This window comes from Aythya marila (assembly GCF_965140915.1).
Source record: "Aythya marila genome assembly, chromosome: 5".
Lineage (NCBI taxonomy): Eukaryota > Metazoa > Chordata > Aves > Anseriformes > Anatidae > Aythya > Aythya marila.
Genome location: NC_139046.1, coordinates 41,074,659 through 41,090,045, shown reverse-complemented (window position 1 = coordinate 41,090,045; position 15,387 = coordinate 41,074,659). Strand labels below are relative to the sequence as shown.

The 15,387-nt window shown below is 36.9% G+C and overlaps 1 protein-coding gene across 4 annotated transcripts in view; it reads right to left on the bottom strand.

Moving 5' to 3' along the window:
* Positions 1 to 15,387, bottom strand: part of DPH6 (diphthamine biosynthesis 6) — a 205,771-nt gene that overhangs the window by 50,137 nt on the left and 140,247 nt on the right. For all 4 annotated transcript variants that reach the window (XM_082761123.1, XM_082761122.1, XM_082761125.1 and 1 more), the window contains one exon: positions 10,852 to 11,094. In XM_082761123.1, coding sequence (XP_082617249.1) covers positions 10,852 to 11,094 — 243 coding nt within the window. The remainder of the gene's footprint in view (positions 1 to 10,851; positions 11,095 to 15,387) is intronic.

The following is a 15,387-nucleotide window of genomic DNA, read 5'->3' as shown; positions in this document are numbered from 1 at the left end:
GACTTGTGCATATCCAAGTGCCGTAGCAGGTCACCAACCAGTTCTTCATGGATAGTGAGTGCCACATCCTGCTCCCCATCCCCTTCCACCAGCTCAGGGTACTGAGTATCCAGAGAACAACCGGTATTGCCGCTAAAGACTGAGGCAAAGAAGGCATTGAGCACCTCCGCCTTTTCCTCATCTCTTGTAACTAAGTTTCCCCCCGCATCCAGTAAAGGATGGAGATTCTCCTTAGTCCTCCTTTTTGTGTTGATGTATTTATAGAAACGTTTTTTGTTATCTTTAACGGCAGTAGCCAGATTGAGCTCCAGATCAGCTTTGGCCTTCCTAATTTTGTCCCTGCACAGCCTCACTACATCCTTAAAGTCCTCCCTAGTGGCCTGCCCACTTTTCCAAAGATTATAAACCCTCTTTTTTCTCCTAAGATCAAGCCACAATTCTCTGTTGAGCCAGGCCGGTCTTCTTCCCCGCCAGCTCGTCTTTGGGCACGTGGGGACAGACCGTTCCTGCGCCATTAAGATTTCCCTCTTGAAGAGCGCCCAGCCTTCCTGGACCCCTCTGCCCTTCAGAACCGCCTCCCAAGGGACTCCACCAACTAGTGTCCTGAGCAGCTCAAAGTCAGCCCTCCAAAAGTCCAATACAGTGGTTGTACTGGTCCCCTTCCTGGCCTCGCCAAGAATAGTGAACTCCACCATTTCGTGGTCACTCTGCCCAAGACAGCTCCCAACAATCACATCCTCCTTCTCTGTTTGTGAAGAGAAGGTCTAGCGGGGCACCACCCCTGGTAGGTTCACTAACCAGCTGCGTCAGGAAGCTATCTTCCACGCTCTCCAGAAACCTCCTAGACTGCTTTCTCAGGGCTGTGTTGTGCTTCCAGGATACGTCAGGGAAGTTGAAGTCCCCCACGAGTACAAGAGCTGACGATTTCGCAACTTCTGTCAGCTGCCTGTAGAATTCCTCATCCGTCTCCTCATCCTGGTTCGGCGGTCTATAGCAGACCCCGACCAGGACACTAGCCTTGTTGTCCCTGCTGATCCTAACCCAAAGGGACTCGACCTTGTCATTCCCAGCCTCGAGTTCTACAACCTCGAAAGACTCTCTAATATAGAGAGCCACACCACCACCCCTTCTGTGCTGCCTGTCCCTTCTAAAGAGCTTATAGCCAGGCATTGCAGTACTCCAGTCATGAGACTGGTCCCACCACGTCTCCGTGATGGCAACCAAGTCGTAGCCTGCCTGCCGCACGATGGCTTCCAGCTCCTCCTGTTTGTTACCCATGCTGCGTGCATTGGTGTACATGCACTTCAACTGGGCCATTGCCTTATCCTCCGGCCTTGCCATCGTTCCCCGTGGCACAGCCCCAACAATCCTAGCTTCAGCCCCATCCCCCTTCCTACCTAGTTTAAAGCCCTCTCAATGAGCCCTGCCAGCTCCTGGCCCAGGATCCTTTTTCCCCTAAAAGATAGGGACCCGTCTGCGGCCATCAGGCCAGGTGCTGAGTAAAGTGCCCCATGATCGAAAAACCCAAGATTTCTACGTTGGCACCAGCCCTGGAGCCACGTGTTTAACAGGTGAGCTTTCCGTGTCCTCTCTGAACCCCTCCCTGCCACCGTAGGGATGGACAAAAACACCACCTGCACTCTTTGAGGCTCACTCCCTTCTTTATAGAGATATATGAAGTTACCTACTTTGTCATCTACAGAATACGGATACACCACAAAGGTGCTTATAAATGAGATGCATAAAGACCTGCATAATATTAACACTGAGTAATGTCTAAAATGAAATCAAAGTTAGATTTCGAGTGTTACCAGCTGTGTTACAACTAAAGGAATGACAAGAGCTATACACATGTATCACAACAGCTGGAAGCATTTTTAATTTTCATCCATAAAGCTGAATAAATACAGAGAGGAAGCTGAAAGTGATTATTCACTGCTGAGCTGGCATGCATGTTACTGGGTACGGACCAGTTAGCACTGGTTGTTTTTGTTGTGCAAACACTTAAATAAATTTCAAATAATGATAGTTCACTTTTAGGTTGTCTTACATACTCGTTTAAAAATGGAGTACAGAAAAAAAAATATTATTTTTTTTGTTTTATCTTGACATTTATGAGTAAAGAAATCAAATATCTATAATTGATTTAAATATATATACACATACATGTGATTTAAAAGCCACTTGGATATTTTTAGAGAAGGGAAAAGAATGCGATCAGCACAGAGAACCAGAGATCAAGATAATCAAGTACTGGAATTTAGTAGGATCCCTTGGACTGTACTATACAGTAGTAAGCCAGTATTTCCACTGGAAGGCAGTGCAGATTTAGGACAGACCAGTTGTAAGTAAAACATGGAGGCAGAATCTGGCTGTTCTTTTGGTCTTTAGGATTAACTCATCTGGATGAGAACAGAAGAACTCCAGAGCCGATGAATGTCCTGAGGTTGGTTCCTTCATTGTGGAGATCTAAAGTGCCCTACAGGTAATTAGGACTGCAGTTTAATACAGAAGTTTCTTGAGTGAAAATAGGACCTTCATCACTTTTAAATAAAAATGGCATCTTACCCTCTGTATGGAGGCACTGACAACAGGTACCAGACTCAGGGCTGAAATCCTCTAATGGCTTTCACAGCCATCACAAGTAAGACTTTTGACCAGAGGCTCTGGTCTGAGCAAAACACTGGATGCATATATGTCCTGTTGCTTAGCACAAAAGTGACAGGCTCAAAGCAGAATTAATATTTTCAGCAAAGGAGATGAAGAATCACTCAAAAAAACTCTTATAAATGGACTGCTCCAGGGGAAAATTAGTCAACCTGGATGAACTAGGCTCTTTACTACCCTGAACAATTTGACATGTGCTTCTTCAGTGTGTCTAACTGAAAAACAAAGTTAATTTGCATGTATATATTACCTGTAAATGCCAAATATGCTAGTGTAAATCAATTCATGGGAATCAGAGTTATGGTGCCTTATACCAGCTGAGAATTTGATCGCATCTCTATTTTCACCAACATTCACACAAGCAAGAAACCCTCCCTCCTCTTTCTTATGTTGTTCATATTTTATGTTTATGTTCTACAACAGATTAAATTCATGTACACTGTTTAGAACTTTATGCAATCATATGTTTATTTATATGTATATTCATGTTCTAATAATGGCTTTAGGTAAGAACACGTACACTGCTTCATTGTTCTTTTTGTTGACTAAATTCCTTTTTAAAATTAATTAAGTTTCCACTAAATTACAAATAGGGTATTATAATCTTCCTTTTTATAAGAAAAAGGAAATTGGCAATTCTTTTACCTTGCATTGTGGCCCGGTGTCAAAAGGCAGAATAGTTTCAAGGACCTCCAGAGTTCCACTATCTGCATTTGACCTGTGTTAAATATTCTCATTACAGTCGCTTCAAATGAATACAAAAGCTTTGTTTAATTCTAACACAGGGGAAATGAAATACACCAGGCACAAGATGAAAGACCCACTACCACTGTGCTATTTGAATGCACTGCTTGTTCTTAACGTGGGCCATAAAAGAAGCCTGCTTTAATACATCAAACTGTAGAACACTCAAAATAGCATCTAGTAGCAAAATAAATGTTATAAACCTGATGAGACAATAAAAGGAAACAGAAACATGTATTTTCTTCATATGGAATTTTTGATAGGTATAGCTACTGGCTTGTGGCAATGCTTTTCAAAAATATTTAGTTTTCTTTTGCTAAAATGACCAATTACACTAATTAGTCTGTGCAAGATTTTTCTGCAGTGTAAATGTAACAGGGTTTTAATCTATCATTTATACCTTTATAACATTTGTTTTCTTCTTACATTTCAACTATTCTGTTTGAGAAGCTAGTAAAAGAAGACCAGTTAAACTAGTATTACCTACACTATTTTCTATAGGACACAGAGTTTACAAAACTATTTGGAAATCTAACAATTGTATTCAACATAACCATTAACTAATATGTATGATAAAATATACAAAAACATGTACCTGAATATTACAGACTTACAAAATCTGTTCGCGATGCTGAAAAAGTACATATCCTCTCATGGAAAGCTTTTATTTATTTATTTATTTATCTTATATTCCTTTTAGGTTTTATTGTAATTTTTTCCATAGGTAGGTAGAATCTTAAACTCTGTCCAATCTGTTGCAATAAGAACAAGCTTTGACTTCCGGTATTTGAGCATAATCTATTTCTAATTAGGATAAAGAGTCAGCGAATACATGAATTTTATTTAAATTCATGCCAGTCTGCATACTTCAAATACTACGTGCACATCTGAACAATGCAGCACACTGCTGTTTTACAGATCCACGGTGCCATTCTAAATGAGTGCACTGAAGACATAATTACTCCAGAAACCACTGCACACAGCTAGACAGCTTCTGGTTCTGGAAATAACTTGTTTATAACTACCTTGCAACTCTGCAAACTTTTGTAGGCAAAATGGAAAGATGTATGGTAGTATGAATGGTACTTGTGGGGGCATCAAGGAAGGTACAATGCAGGTGTTCCCTACAATGGGCTTTTAGATGAGTGATCTCAGATATTATAAAAAAATATCTGGTTCAAGCTAATTTACATCTTTTGACATCTAAACAGTTTGTAAATCTGGACAAAAGGGTTTAAATCTAGCTACGTACATTTGGCACCAAGCTATTCAAGTGCTGCAAGGAACCCATTCATAATATATATATCAGATCAAACATTGCAAATCTTTTTTCCATCACTTCTGCATCATGCGATACTAAGACACACATTGTCAACAACCTGACTGGCATTCCTGACAGCATGAAAGTCAGCTCTAGCACTCTGCTGGATTTGAAACAACCGCAGGATCACAGCCACTCATACTGAATTCTTACCATAAAAAGGGAATTTTCAAATCTACATTTGCTCAGCAATTTATTGGAAAGAGTACCACAAAACTCAAACTCAAACTCAAACTAAAACAAACAAACAAACAAACAAACAAAAGCTGTGTTATAAAAGCCAAAACACACATTTTTTCACATCACATGAAGATTTTGCCAGGTAGATTTTTCATGGCTGACTATAGAAAATACAATGGGAGCAGCCTAACAAAATAACTCAGAGTGAACATTGTGGTATTAGAACTTTTAATAAGCCTGCAATTACATGAAATGTCTTCTTACGCAACGCTTCCCTCTATTCTTAACAAAAAAAAATTGTTTTCATTGTTTCCTCCAGCTTTTCAAAATCTCCCTTCACCAATAGTTTGGGATTACTCACAAATACAGGCAATGCGAAACTTTGTGGTGGTAACAAAACATGGAGTACTAAATGTGCTAAATAAAACTATACATTTTTCTTTTTATAGCAAATAAATTAGAGATAACATTTCAGATAGTTCTAGAAAATCTGCCTCAGATTTTTTTGTATAACACCAAATCAAAATATGAGCTGAAACTCATTTTTATCATTCAGTCATGTTTATTAAGAACTATATTTCAAAAGGAGTAATAGGCCTCCAAACTTAACTTTAAGTGAGTTAATGTGCTCTTAACTCAGAGAAAAATTGAACTAGTAAAACTTTTTCATGGAATGTACATTTGATCAGCAACAGCCAAAGCCAGTATCTATTACACAGATTATCAAAATTGACTTATTTTACTGGCCTAGCTATACCCACTCTTGCTGGGGATTAGTAAAATGTAAGAATAATAAAACAGAGCAGTTAAACAAGCTGGAATGCCGGCAGTCTTGTGACACTACAGCATGTTTCGCCTCATGTCAGTGAGAATAACGAAAGAAACCAAAGAGCAGACATTCAGAGGTAGAAAAAAGCAGTTGTGATCTTGCCCGTCTCAACTAATCTAGTGGAGTCTGCTGCACAGACAGAAGTGTAATCCATGACCTAAAATACACTAACAAAGTACTACAGTGATGGTTCTGCATGGAAACCCATAGGGAGGAGGAAAAGCAGGTAGAGAGTGGACTCAGCTCTGAACTAAATATAGTGAGAGCACTATCCAAACAGCACAACTCAACCCTCATTGAATCAAGTGTGTACAAAAAGTAAATTAATAAAATTTTGCAGGCACAGTCACTGTTATATCATTATACAATAATTATTTGGAATATTTCCATCTATCAATAATACCATCTGTCCCACCCAATACAAATGGACTACAACCCATCTGGCTTATTTTTTTTCTATTGATTACTCTGCTGAATGAGTTAGCAAAACCGTTTACAAAATCATCATATTACATGACACTGTCATTAAAAGATGTGAAGTAAAGAAAAACACAAGATGAGACTTAATTGGAAAACTGTCAGTTCTTCTTCCAGAAAGTTTTAGCGATGCTATAAGTTTTTTTTTTTCCTTTTCTTTTTTCTTTTTTTTTTTTTTTTAGCTACTTAAAAAAAAATGGAAAAAAAAAAACAACCTGTAAATGCTGACTACTGGATTAGGTGGAAACTGTTCTACCACACTATCACACAATTGTTACTATTTCTGAAAAGTATATTAAAGAGGTTCCCCAAAGGTATCTCCTTAAGACTGTCAAAATGTCCCAAAGTATGCTGGTGAGAGCTTAAAACTTTTCAGGACTCCTAAAGAGACTGTGGAAGGAGTATATCTTAGAAATGGGGTGGTGGAAGCTGCTGAAGGCTGGCACATGCATTTGTTATTTCCTATTATGTTTCCCAGGATTTGGCTTTGATTATTTGTTTGCATAATTGTCTCCATTCTATTTTTGCAGCCTATATTTCTTTTAACTACTGCTTCCCTTCAATTTCTACAACAACCTTAATAACAATGCAAAAATTTCTTGTCTATCCACAGAATTTAACTGCTTACCTATCCTCTATTCTAGTTTGTCACCCTATTCTAGTTTGAGTTTCTATAATGCTCTGTTAGTTTTAACACAGGAAATCTCTCGTGTATGTTCACAAGGTTGATCCAGTGATTTTTTGTTTTGTCAGCACAGTGATTTAGTATTTCTTTGGAGTGAGTCCTCTCTGAGGCTGCTCTATTATCCTTCCCTCCTCACTCATCTTTTTTCCTCCACAGTGGGTTCCTCGAGGTTACAGCCTTCCATCTCTCCACCATATTTCTGTTTCCTCTGCCACCCTGAATGGCTTTTCCAATGACATGCCAGTTCCAGCTGATGCAGGAAGAAGATAGGGGGGCAGGGCCAGATTCCAGCTCTGTGAATATGATCCTTAATGGCTGTGGGTGTCTGGATCTCCGGGAGGCAACGTTCAGGGTGGTACTGGAACAGTAAGGCCCCAGGGAACAGGGACCGGAGCACAGGCACCCAGCAACGATTTGGAGCCAGGGAAAGCAGGATGACAGCAGTGGAAAGGAGTTGTACAGGTAGTACGGAATGACACTGAAATATGTTTATACGGCCCCTATATATAAAATATATAGAATGATTCAACTTAAGTTGCTGACTAGTAGTACTTAGGTAGAGGAAATTTACCAGACATCACTGTGACAGAATGCTAATCATGCCAATGCCAATGATCTAGTCAGTGTGCTAAATACACGTACCTCAATCATAATACACCATCATTCTGCTATTAAACCCAGAACATTCATCAAATAGAACTGTAAAGTCTAAAATCTTCCTTAAAAACATAATTAAATGTATGGTTTATAATGTCTAGTTTACAAGAAATGAATTTTGAGCTTCACTGTTTTGTTTGCACAGTCTCTATTATTTCCATGGATGACAGAAGCAGAACAATTTCAATTGAGACACAATTTGCTCTTATTAAACAATCTGTAGGTTGGTATTGATTCATGCCCTTGTCTGCTGCTTGAAATAAAGTTCAAAAATAATAAAATACTTTTTGGTTTGGCTGACTTAATTTACTTGCAGAAAGCAGAGCGTTATTTCATATAATTGTATCCAATAGAACTGACTGTAGTAGTATTTGAATACCAAAAAATAAATAAAAACTAAGACAAATAAGGGATGTGCTACTTATATTTTTAAATACAGATGCCTTTAGAGTAAAACTACTGTGTTCTGGCTTCCACACAGTAAGACAGTATTTTACAAGCTACTTCAAATAAAATATTAAGAGGTGTGAAAACAACATTTCCTGTTTTCAGTGATTCTATGGAGTCAGGGACAAGTGCAATTTAATAATTTGTCAGAAAACTTTACCATTTTCCTTCTTCTGAGAACAGAATCAGACAAAAAGAACATTTCTACTATTACCGGCTAGAACTTCTCCATCAATACAAAACCTATTGATGAACGTCTATTTGCGTTAACAATTACATAATCAATTATATTTTCAGGACAGGACAATTTCTCCCCCTGGTTCTCTGTAGCAGAAGCATTTGGTACATCCTTCCCTATGCTTTGCTGTGCACATAAACATTACTAATCAAAAAGTATTCATAGCCTGAGGAAAAAATCAATTCTGAATCTCCTTTTGACAAAATGGTAGGGAAATTGGAACATCTGGCTGCTAAAAGCATCTCTTTCCCACTGATATTTTACATTTTTCCAAAGCATTTTTAGATCATTTTGCGGCACTCTTTACTTCATCTGCTATCTATTTTTTTTGCTATTTCTGATTATTTCATTAATGAATATGATCCAAAAAGCACAGATTAAGATTGATAAGCATCCTATAGACTTGTTTGATGTTCTTCTAGGATGTTTTTTCTTAAATATTCCTGAAACCTGTTAGGCAGCTAACTCTTCACAGAAGTGAGTGTAGGCAGCAATCCATTTTTTAAACTATGGCTTGAGCAATCAGGAAGTGATAACAGCCAGATACTATTAAAAACCCAAAAGTAAGCAACCTCATGTGGTATTTTTCCAGTAGCTGAAAGAACTGTCTAGTGATCTCATTACGTCAAAGAAAGGAAAGACTAGATAAACAATCTAGTACATAGACTAATTACAGGAGACTTAAAGATTATATCTGGAAAACGGAAAAGTTTCAAAGAACTGGCAAACACTACCAATCTGCCCTGAAATCTGTGTCTGTATGTACTACAAATGAGTAGGCATGTAGGCTACATGGACATGGTACATGTTATTAATCAGTCACATAGCAAAAAACATTCTCAGCTTTTCAAAATGACTTTATAGGGCACTTTCTGACAATAATTTCTCTACCCTGAATTAGCTTAATGCTACTACGACTCCATGCAATGTCTCTAATTACCGCCTCTAAGTCATCATAAGATAGTAAATCATCTAAAACATTTTACCTTAAGATAATGTTACTAAGATATACTTGAATATGCACTGGTGTCATACTTGCTGTTTCCATTTAAAGCTTGCAGCATCAGTCTAAACCCTTAAATATGGCAGTCAACATTATCTTAAGAACTATATTAATATCTCTGCAGAAAGTCTTAGGATCTGATATAAGTATGGCTAGCAAAAACAAGCCTGAGGGCTTCCTAAGTATGACACAAGCTTTGGAATATCATCCCTCACAGAAAAAAAGAAAACCTAGGGCATTCATGAATTTGAAAATATTGGTATAGCCTTCTGTGTGACTAGAAGAACGTCTTCTCTAGAAGAATGTGTCTTTCCTAATTCAGTTTTACTGTTTCCAAACCAATCCATAGAAAGGTATGACCATTTTTCAACAGCACTACAAAAGGTGGGGTTATTACTGCACACTGAGGGTTAGCTACTTTGGTGAATTTTTAGTACACAAGGATCTTAATAACTGACCTATTTCAAATATACTGTAATATTCAACTTTTCACAAGGCATTCACCAAGAATACCATAACATATAAAAACACCTGACAGCATGCCCTAGAATAGAAATTGCAAATTGTAAACAAACCAACAAATTTTACATTAAAAACACAAACAATCATATCTTAGCAGACTTAAGAGTGCTACAGAGAAGACTAGGAATGTTTCAAATTCAATTTGCTTGGTCTTGGAGGAGGGTACTCAGGAGGGTACTTTATTAATAAATCTAGGTTGATTGTGTCAACTTCCATACAAAGCTTACATCTTCACTCAGAGACAAGTGCCTAGTGCAAAGACCGAAAGTGAAGGCAAAAAAAGACTTTGGGAGCATTGTTCCTTCTATGGTAGTATTAACACAAGCCATTTATCTCCCTGAGAAACTATAGCAAGTTATATTAAGTTGCATAGCAATTTTGTAGTAACTACCCTTGTTTAGCCATTTATGAAGTAGCTACATATTATTTATTTAAGGTTTTTGGCCAATACCTTTTTAATGCTTGCAGAGTATTCTGTGGCCATGGTACATTGGTACATACACAAAAGAAATTATTATAGTATGATTATAAATCACTGGGGAAATTATTATGCTATTAGAGATCATCTAGGGTGAACCAACAGACTGGCACATGCCATCCTGGTCTTAGAAGTTCAGCTGAATAATAAGTAATAATAAGCAGTAAACTGCTAAACTCAGTTGTCATGACAATATTGCTTGTAAGAAAGAATGGGGAAAAAACATTTCAACAGAACAAGTAATAAAAAGTTAAAGTAAAATGCCCAGTTCCTATTATGTAAAAATATATAGGCAGAGGTAATTCAAATACAGCATTGTTCTCATTTTTGCCTGAGGAACTGGCTGCTCTTTAAGAGTTTTTTAACATATAGCTTTGGGGAATTAAGACAAAGTTAGTGATGAATGTAACTTTCTATTAAGCAATTTTCTGTCTCAATTGTGCACAGCCACTTATGAGCCAGAACATAACAGCTCAATCAAACGTTATTATATCAGCTTTACTTGAACCCCTCTGAAATGTACAGAGAAAATTTTGATATTACTGCAAGACTTAGGGGGAAAAAAACACAACCCAGAAAGAAGAAAATGGATATCACAGCTACCTTTTTACATTCTTTTAATTTCTTCTGCCATATAGAATGAGCGACAGGAACATGCTTGCTGTCAGTTACATAGCAGCTCGCTGTGATGATGTGGTAGAGCGCTGTCTTCTGGCTCATAGCTTGAAGGACTCTCTCAACATGACGGAGGGCAACTACACTCTCTGTCCATATGCCGCCACTAACAAGCTGCATAGTACAAGGTACTAGAGCTATCTGTCCAGCACAGTAGAGAATATCTCCAACCTAGGGAAAAAGAAATAAAACAGTAAGTAAGATTCTGGGAGTGCAAAGAAAACAAAGGAAGCGTTTTTCACCTTTCCAAGTAATTTCTTCCAACACCACTCTTCTTTGCCATCCTTTGTCACATCACTAAAAATGTTGCAAACATGGCATTCTAACAGTCATTTTTGATACGGATTTATATATACTATATGAATACAGCACTGTAATAAACTTTAACAGCAAGTACATGGATGTTTGTGTCAGTTCAAAATAATATCTGATGTTACTGACTGTTACTGCTGCTGGATGACACTGATGACCCAACACGGTTAAATATATTGATTGAATATATTGAATATATTGACATCTATATTTCTTTTAAGTAAGCTTCCATTTTTCAGTGTTCCATTTGTTTCAGTGTTCAGTTTCAGAGCGATGATGTATGCTCTCTTTCAGAATGTTATAAAAATCGTGACAATCCAGAAGGTAAAAGGAAATTACAGACTGAAAATAAGATGCAAAAGAGTGTTATTTAACTAAAGAGATGGATTAATCTTTTGAAAATTGAATTAAATGGGTGGCCAGATATGCCATAAATATATGCTAAGTTGAGCTGCAGTGCAGTTACTTTGGGCTGATTTTCCTAAAACTTCCTGGCAACACTCTGAAGACCTACTTTCTTAATAGCAGCCAGCAAAGGAAACGTTTATTCTTATTATTCAGACATCTCAACGATTTATTATAAAATCTTAATGTAAATATCAAAACTTTTCATCCTCTTATTCTGTAGTTCTCTAGAAAGTCAGTACATTTCCTGATCAGTGAGGCAGTGAATGTTATTCCAAATCAAAAGAAAACTAAGTATAGAAATGGGAAGTAAGGTGGGCGTAAGCAGCTTTGAAGTCTGCACAGAAAGCAATTTGCAATGAGTAAAGAGAGTGAAAATGGACTGTGCAAGGAATCTTCATGAAAAAATTTCCAGAACTTACTGTATAAACTGTAAAAATTCCTCAGAATTAAGAATAATTAAAAAAGAAATCTGTGTCCTAGAAGACATGGCAATCAAACCATGTGACAGACCCATATGCAACTCCAAATCTGTCCTCGTAACTGTCTGTGTCTCACAAAAGACTCACACGTGTAACTATTGGAAGAGTATCTTATACAATTTGGCATACAAGTTCTATGATTAGCAGCTGAAGAGGGGGAGGAGGCAGAAAGGAAACATAATATATCAACTGACACTCATCAACTATTTAAATTGTTTAAAATATCTGAAATATTGTTTTGATAATGCTATATATAATCCTGAATTTTGAAAAAATATGCAAGTAATATTTTAGTTTATAGGAACAAATGGTCTTCTCTTTTTTTTTTTTTAGTGCTATTTTAAAATATGTGCCATTGAACAAGGGAGTCCAGCCAGCTACCAAGTGGCATACTGACAAGATGAGAAACAAATTCAGGAAGATATGATTCGGAGGGGCACAGGTTTGTTTTTAAAGTAAGCCATTCATTTTCACCTCTGCTAAGTGAAATTCATGTTATTAGTCGAAAATGCCAATACAGGTAGTAAATACTTTTACAGAAAAAAAAAATCACACTAGCAATGTTTATTCCTTTTTTTCTGTTGGGCTCCTGGTTTTCCATGCATCACCCATGTTAATTATTAGGTAGACAGAAGAGCTGTTCAACCAGTTCACTTCCCCTATTCTTGAACAGATTGTTTGAGACATAATATGAATACTAATTAACGATAAAATATCTGTCAGTGTTTTGAAATACGGACCAAGATAGCACTTTCTTAAAGTATCCTGGATAGTATCCTGGATAGTTCTGATACAATTAGCCCCATTGGTCATAAGCAAGGTCAAAAAAAATCTCTGAAGGATTTGAGCAAAATTGGCACTGCTTTTGGCTCAGAATCAGTGGGAGTTTTGCAGAGTTCTTTAAAAAATAATTTTAAAAAAAAACCTCTGTTCCTAACATACTTGTTTGTATCTTAAGATGCAATTAATAGAAAAACAATATTCTCAACATGCCACCATGCTATGAAAGGGTGGATACAACGGGGAAAGAGGGAAAAAGGATCAAAAGAGGCCACAGGTTTTCAGCAACTGTACTTCAGGAGGACATAATTTAGGGTAAGGAAAGGGGGAGGGATGTTTCTCTTCTCTTTCCCAGTGACTTGGTCATGAAAAGCAAGTATAAATAAACAATCAGCAGGGGCAAAGCAGAAAACCAGTAAAAACACTGTTTAGCAGATTTCAAGAGATTGTCTCTGAAATATTTGAAACATTATACAGAAAATTGTTAGCAGAGTAAAAAGCATTTAAAACAGGGAAGATTTTATAATATCTTGTTCACAGTACTGAAATCTTACAACAGGAGATGTCACAATGTATGGTGTCAGTCCTTGTGTTGTGAAAGTGTTGTGCAAAACCCTGATAGAACTTTGCAACAGTTTATCCTTTTGGAGTATCTTCAAGGATAACAGAAGATTTTTCAGACTATAGATTCACAGTGTATCAAGTCTAGAGGACTTGTGTATCCAGGAAATTCAGCAGAGAAACAAATCTATAATATAATGGATATGTATTCATACACTGAGGATTTAATTTTCACTTTAGCCAATGCACATATTTCCAGTGCTAAAATTTCATTAAATATTGGACAAAAGAAAAAAAAAATAAAACAAAAAACTTGTCCTGCTGAAATGCTCACTTCTACCAATTTATTTCCAATATAGCTTGAGCAAGGCTAGCAGTTTATACAAGGAGCCTCTTGCAATTACAGATTTTTTTACCTTTTCTTTTTCATTTGTATCACTGCAAGTTAAATGAAAGGTGAGTCTTGATAACCTAGCACAATAATTTGGCAGTTCTTTGTTTCAGTTAGCACAACTGTAAGTAATCAAGGGAATTCAATAGACAACCAGAACCTCAAAGTAGACAATTCATACAGACAGGAATGCTAAGTTCTTATTTAAGAATTACTGCTTTTCATACTGTACTTCTGCTGCTAGAGATAAGTCTAATACAGAGCTAGGTCACATCAATGAGGAGGGAAGAAGGTACAGCAGCAACTGTCCTTCTTGCATTCATTTTTTATAAATTCAGGAATTCACTTTTTGGAATGAAAGCATTCCAGGCTACAGTGGAAAGGAAAAGTCAGAATGATGCTTGGTGCCACTTCAAATTGTTCTATCTCATGGAAAAGTCTTTAACAAGATTGTACGTCACTGAAAGTACACAACATATCTGCATTTTCAGGATGATCCCTCCCACAAAATATAATTCAGGAAAAGACACAAGGAGAAAAACAGACTTAATTGGACATAAGGACTAAGTTAAGCTGTTAATTAACCAGAGAAATCTATAATTATTTCTTCTTGGAAAGGAACAGAAGTAACAGGATACCTCTAGATTTGCACCAAGTTGTTGTTGTTATTAAAGGCTAACAACAAATGGCTTTATAAAAACTTTACAAAACTTTTCCTGCTGGTATTACTAAAACTTACTGGTGATTAACTGGCATAAATATATAAAGTGCATAAAAATTCTGAGAGACATTCAATCATTCACGTATAGATTTTTATGACAATGCTAATATTTGCACCATATGAACCAACGCATGTTTCTTGGAAGGGATGAAGTCAATATGTAATCAAGCAAATCTTTGTTCTGAATGCAGTATGGTGTCTGAGTGACTGCTGCCCTTTAACAGGTCAGGGTACACAAAAGATTCAGTGACCTTTGACCCAACAGTGAAATAACCTACCATTATGTTCAGTCAATGTAAATAAGCATAACTGACAATGTGCTAATAGGCTGCCTCTGGTCAGCCATGTGTACCTCTGACCTTAATGAAGACCTAAATCAATTAATACTCCAGGCAATAAAGACCTCTGGCTGATTAAGTTAGCTAGAAATCATCTTTTCTAACAAGATTAAAGCTGTAAGGTGGTGAACTTTTTATTTAATATATGATAATCCTTTCTTCCTAGGGCCCTCTTATTTTAGCTAATGATAGTAAAATTGCTTTTTGCAATGTGAAATCTTTTATTCAACTACCTAGTGTGAATAAAGTTTTAAAGGTACTGTTCAGACAATGGTAATTGAAAGGCTTTGAGTTCACACTCGGAACACAAATTACACCTGACTAATATGGTTCTAATACATCACAGACTTCAACATGATGCACATGTTTTTCTTTGAACTATTTAGCCTACACATTTGTAGGCTAAAAATGCCACAAATTAGTTGATCATATACAGTTTAGTTTAAACAGTTTTTCTTTTGAGAATACGAATAC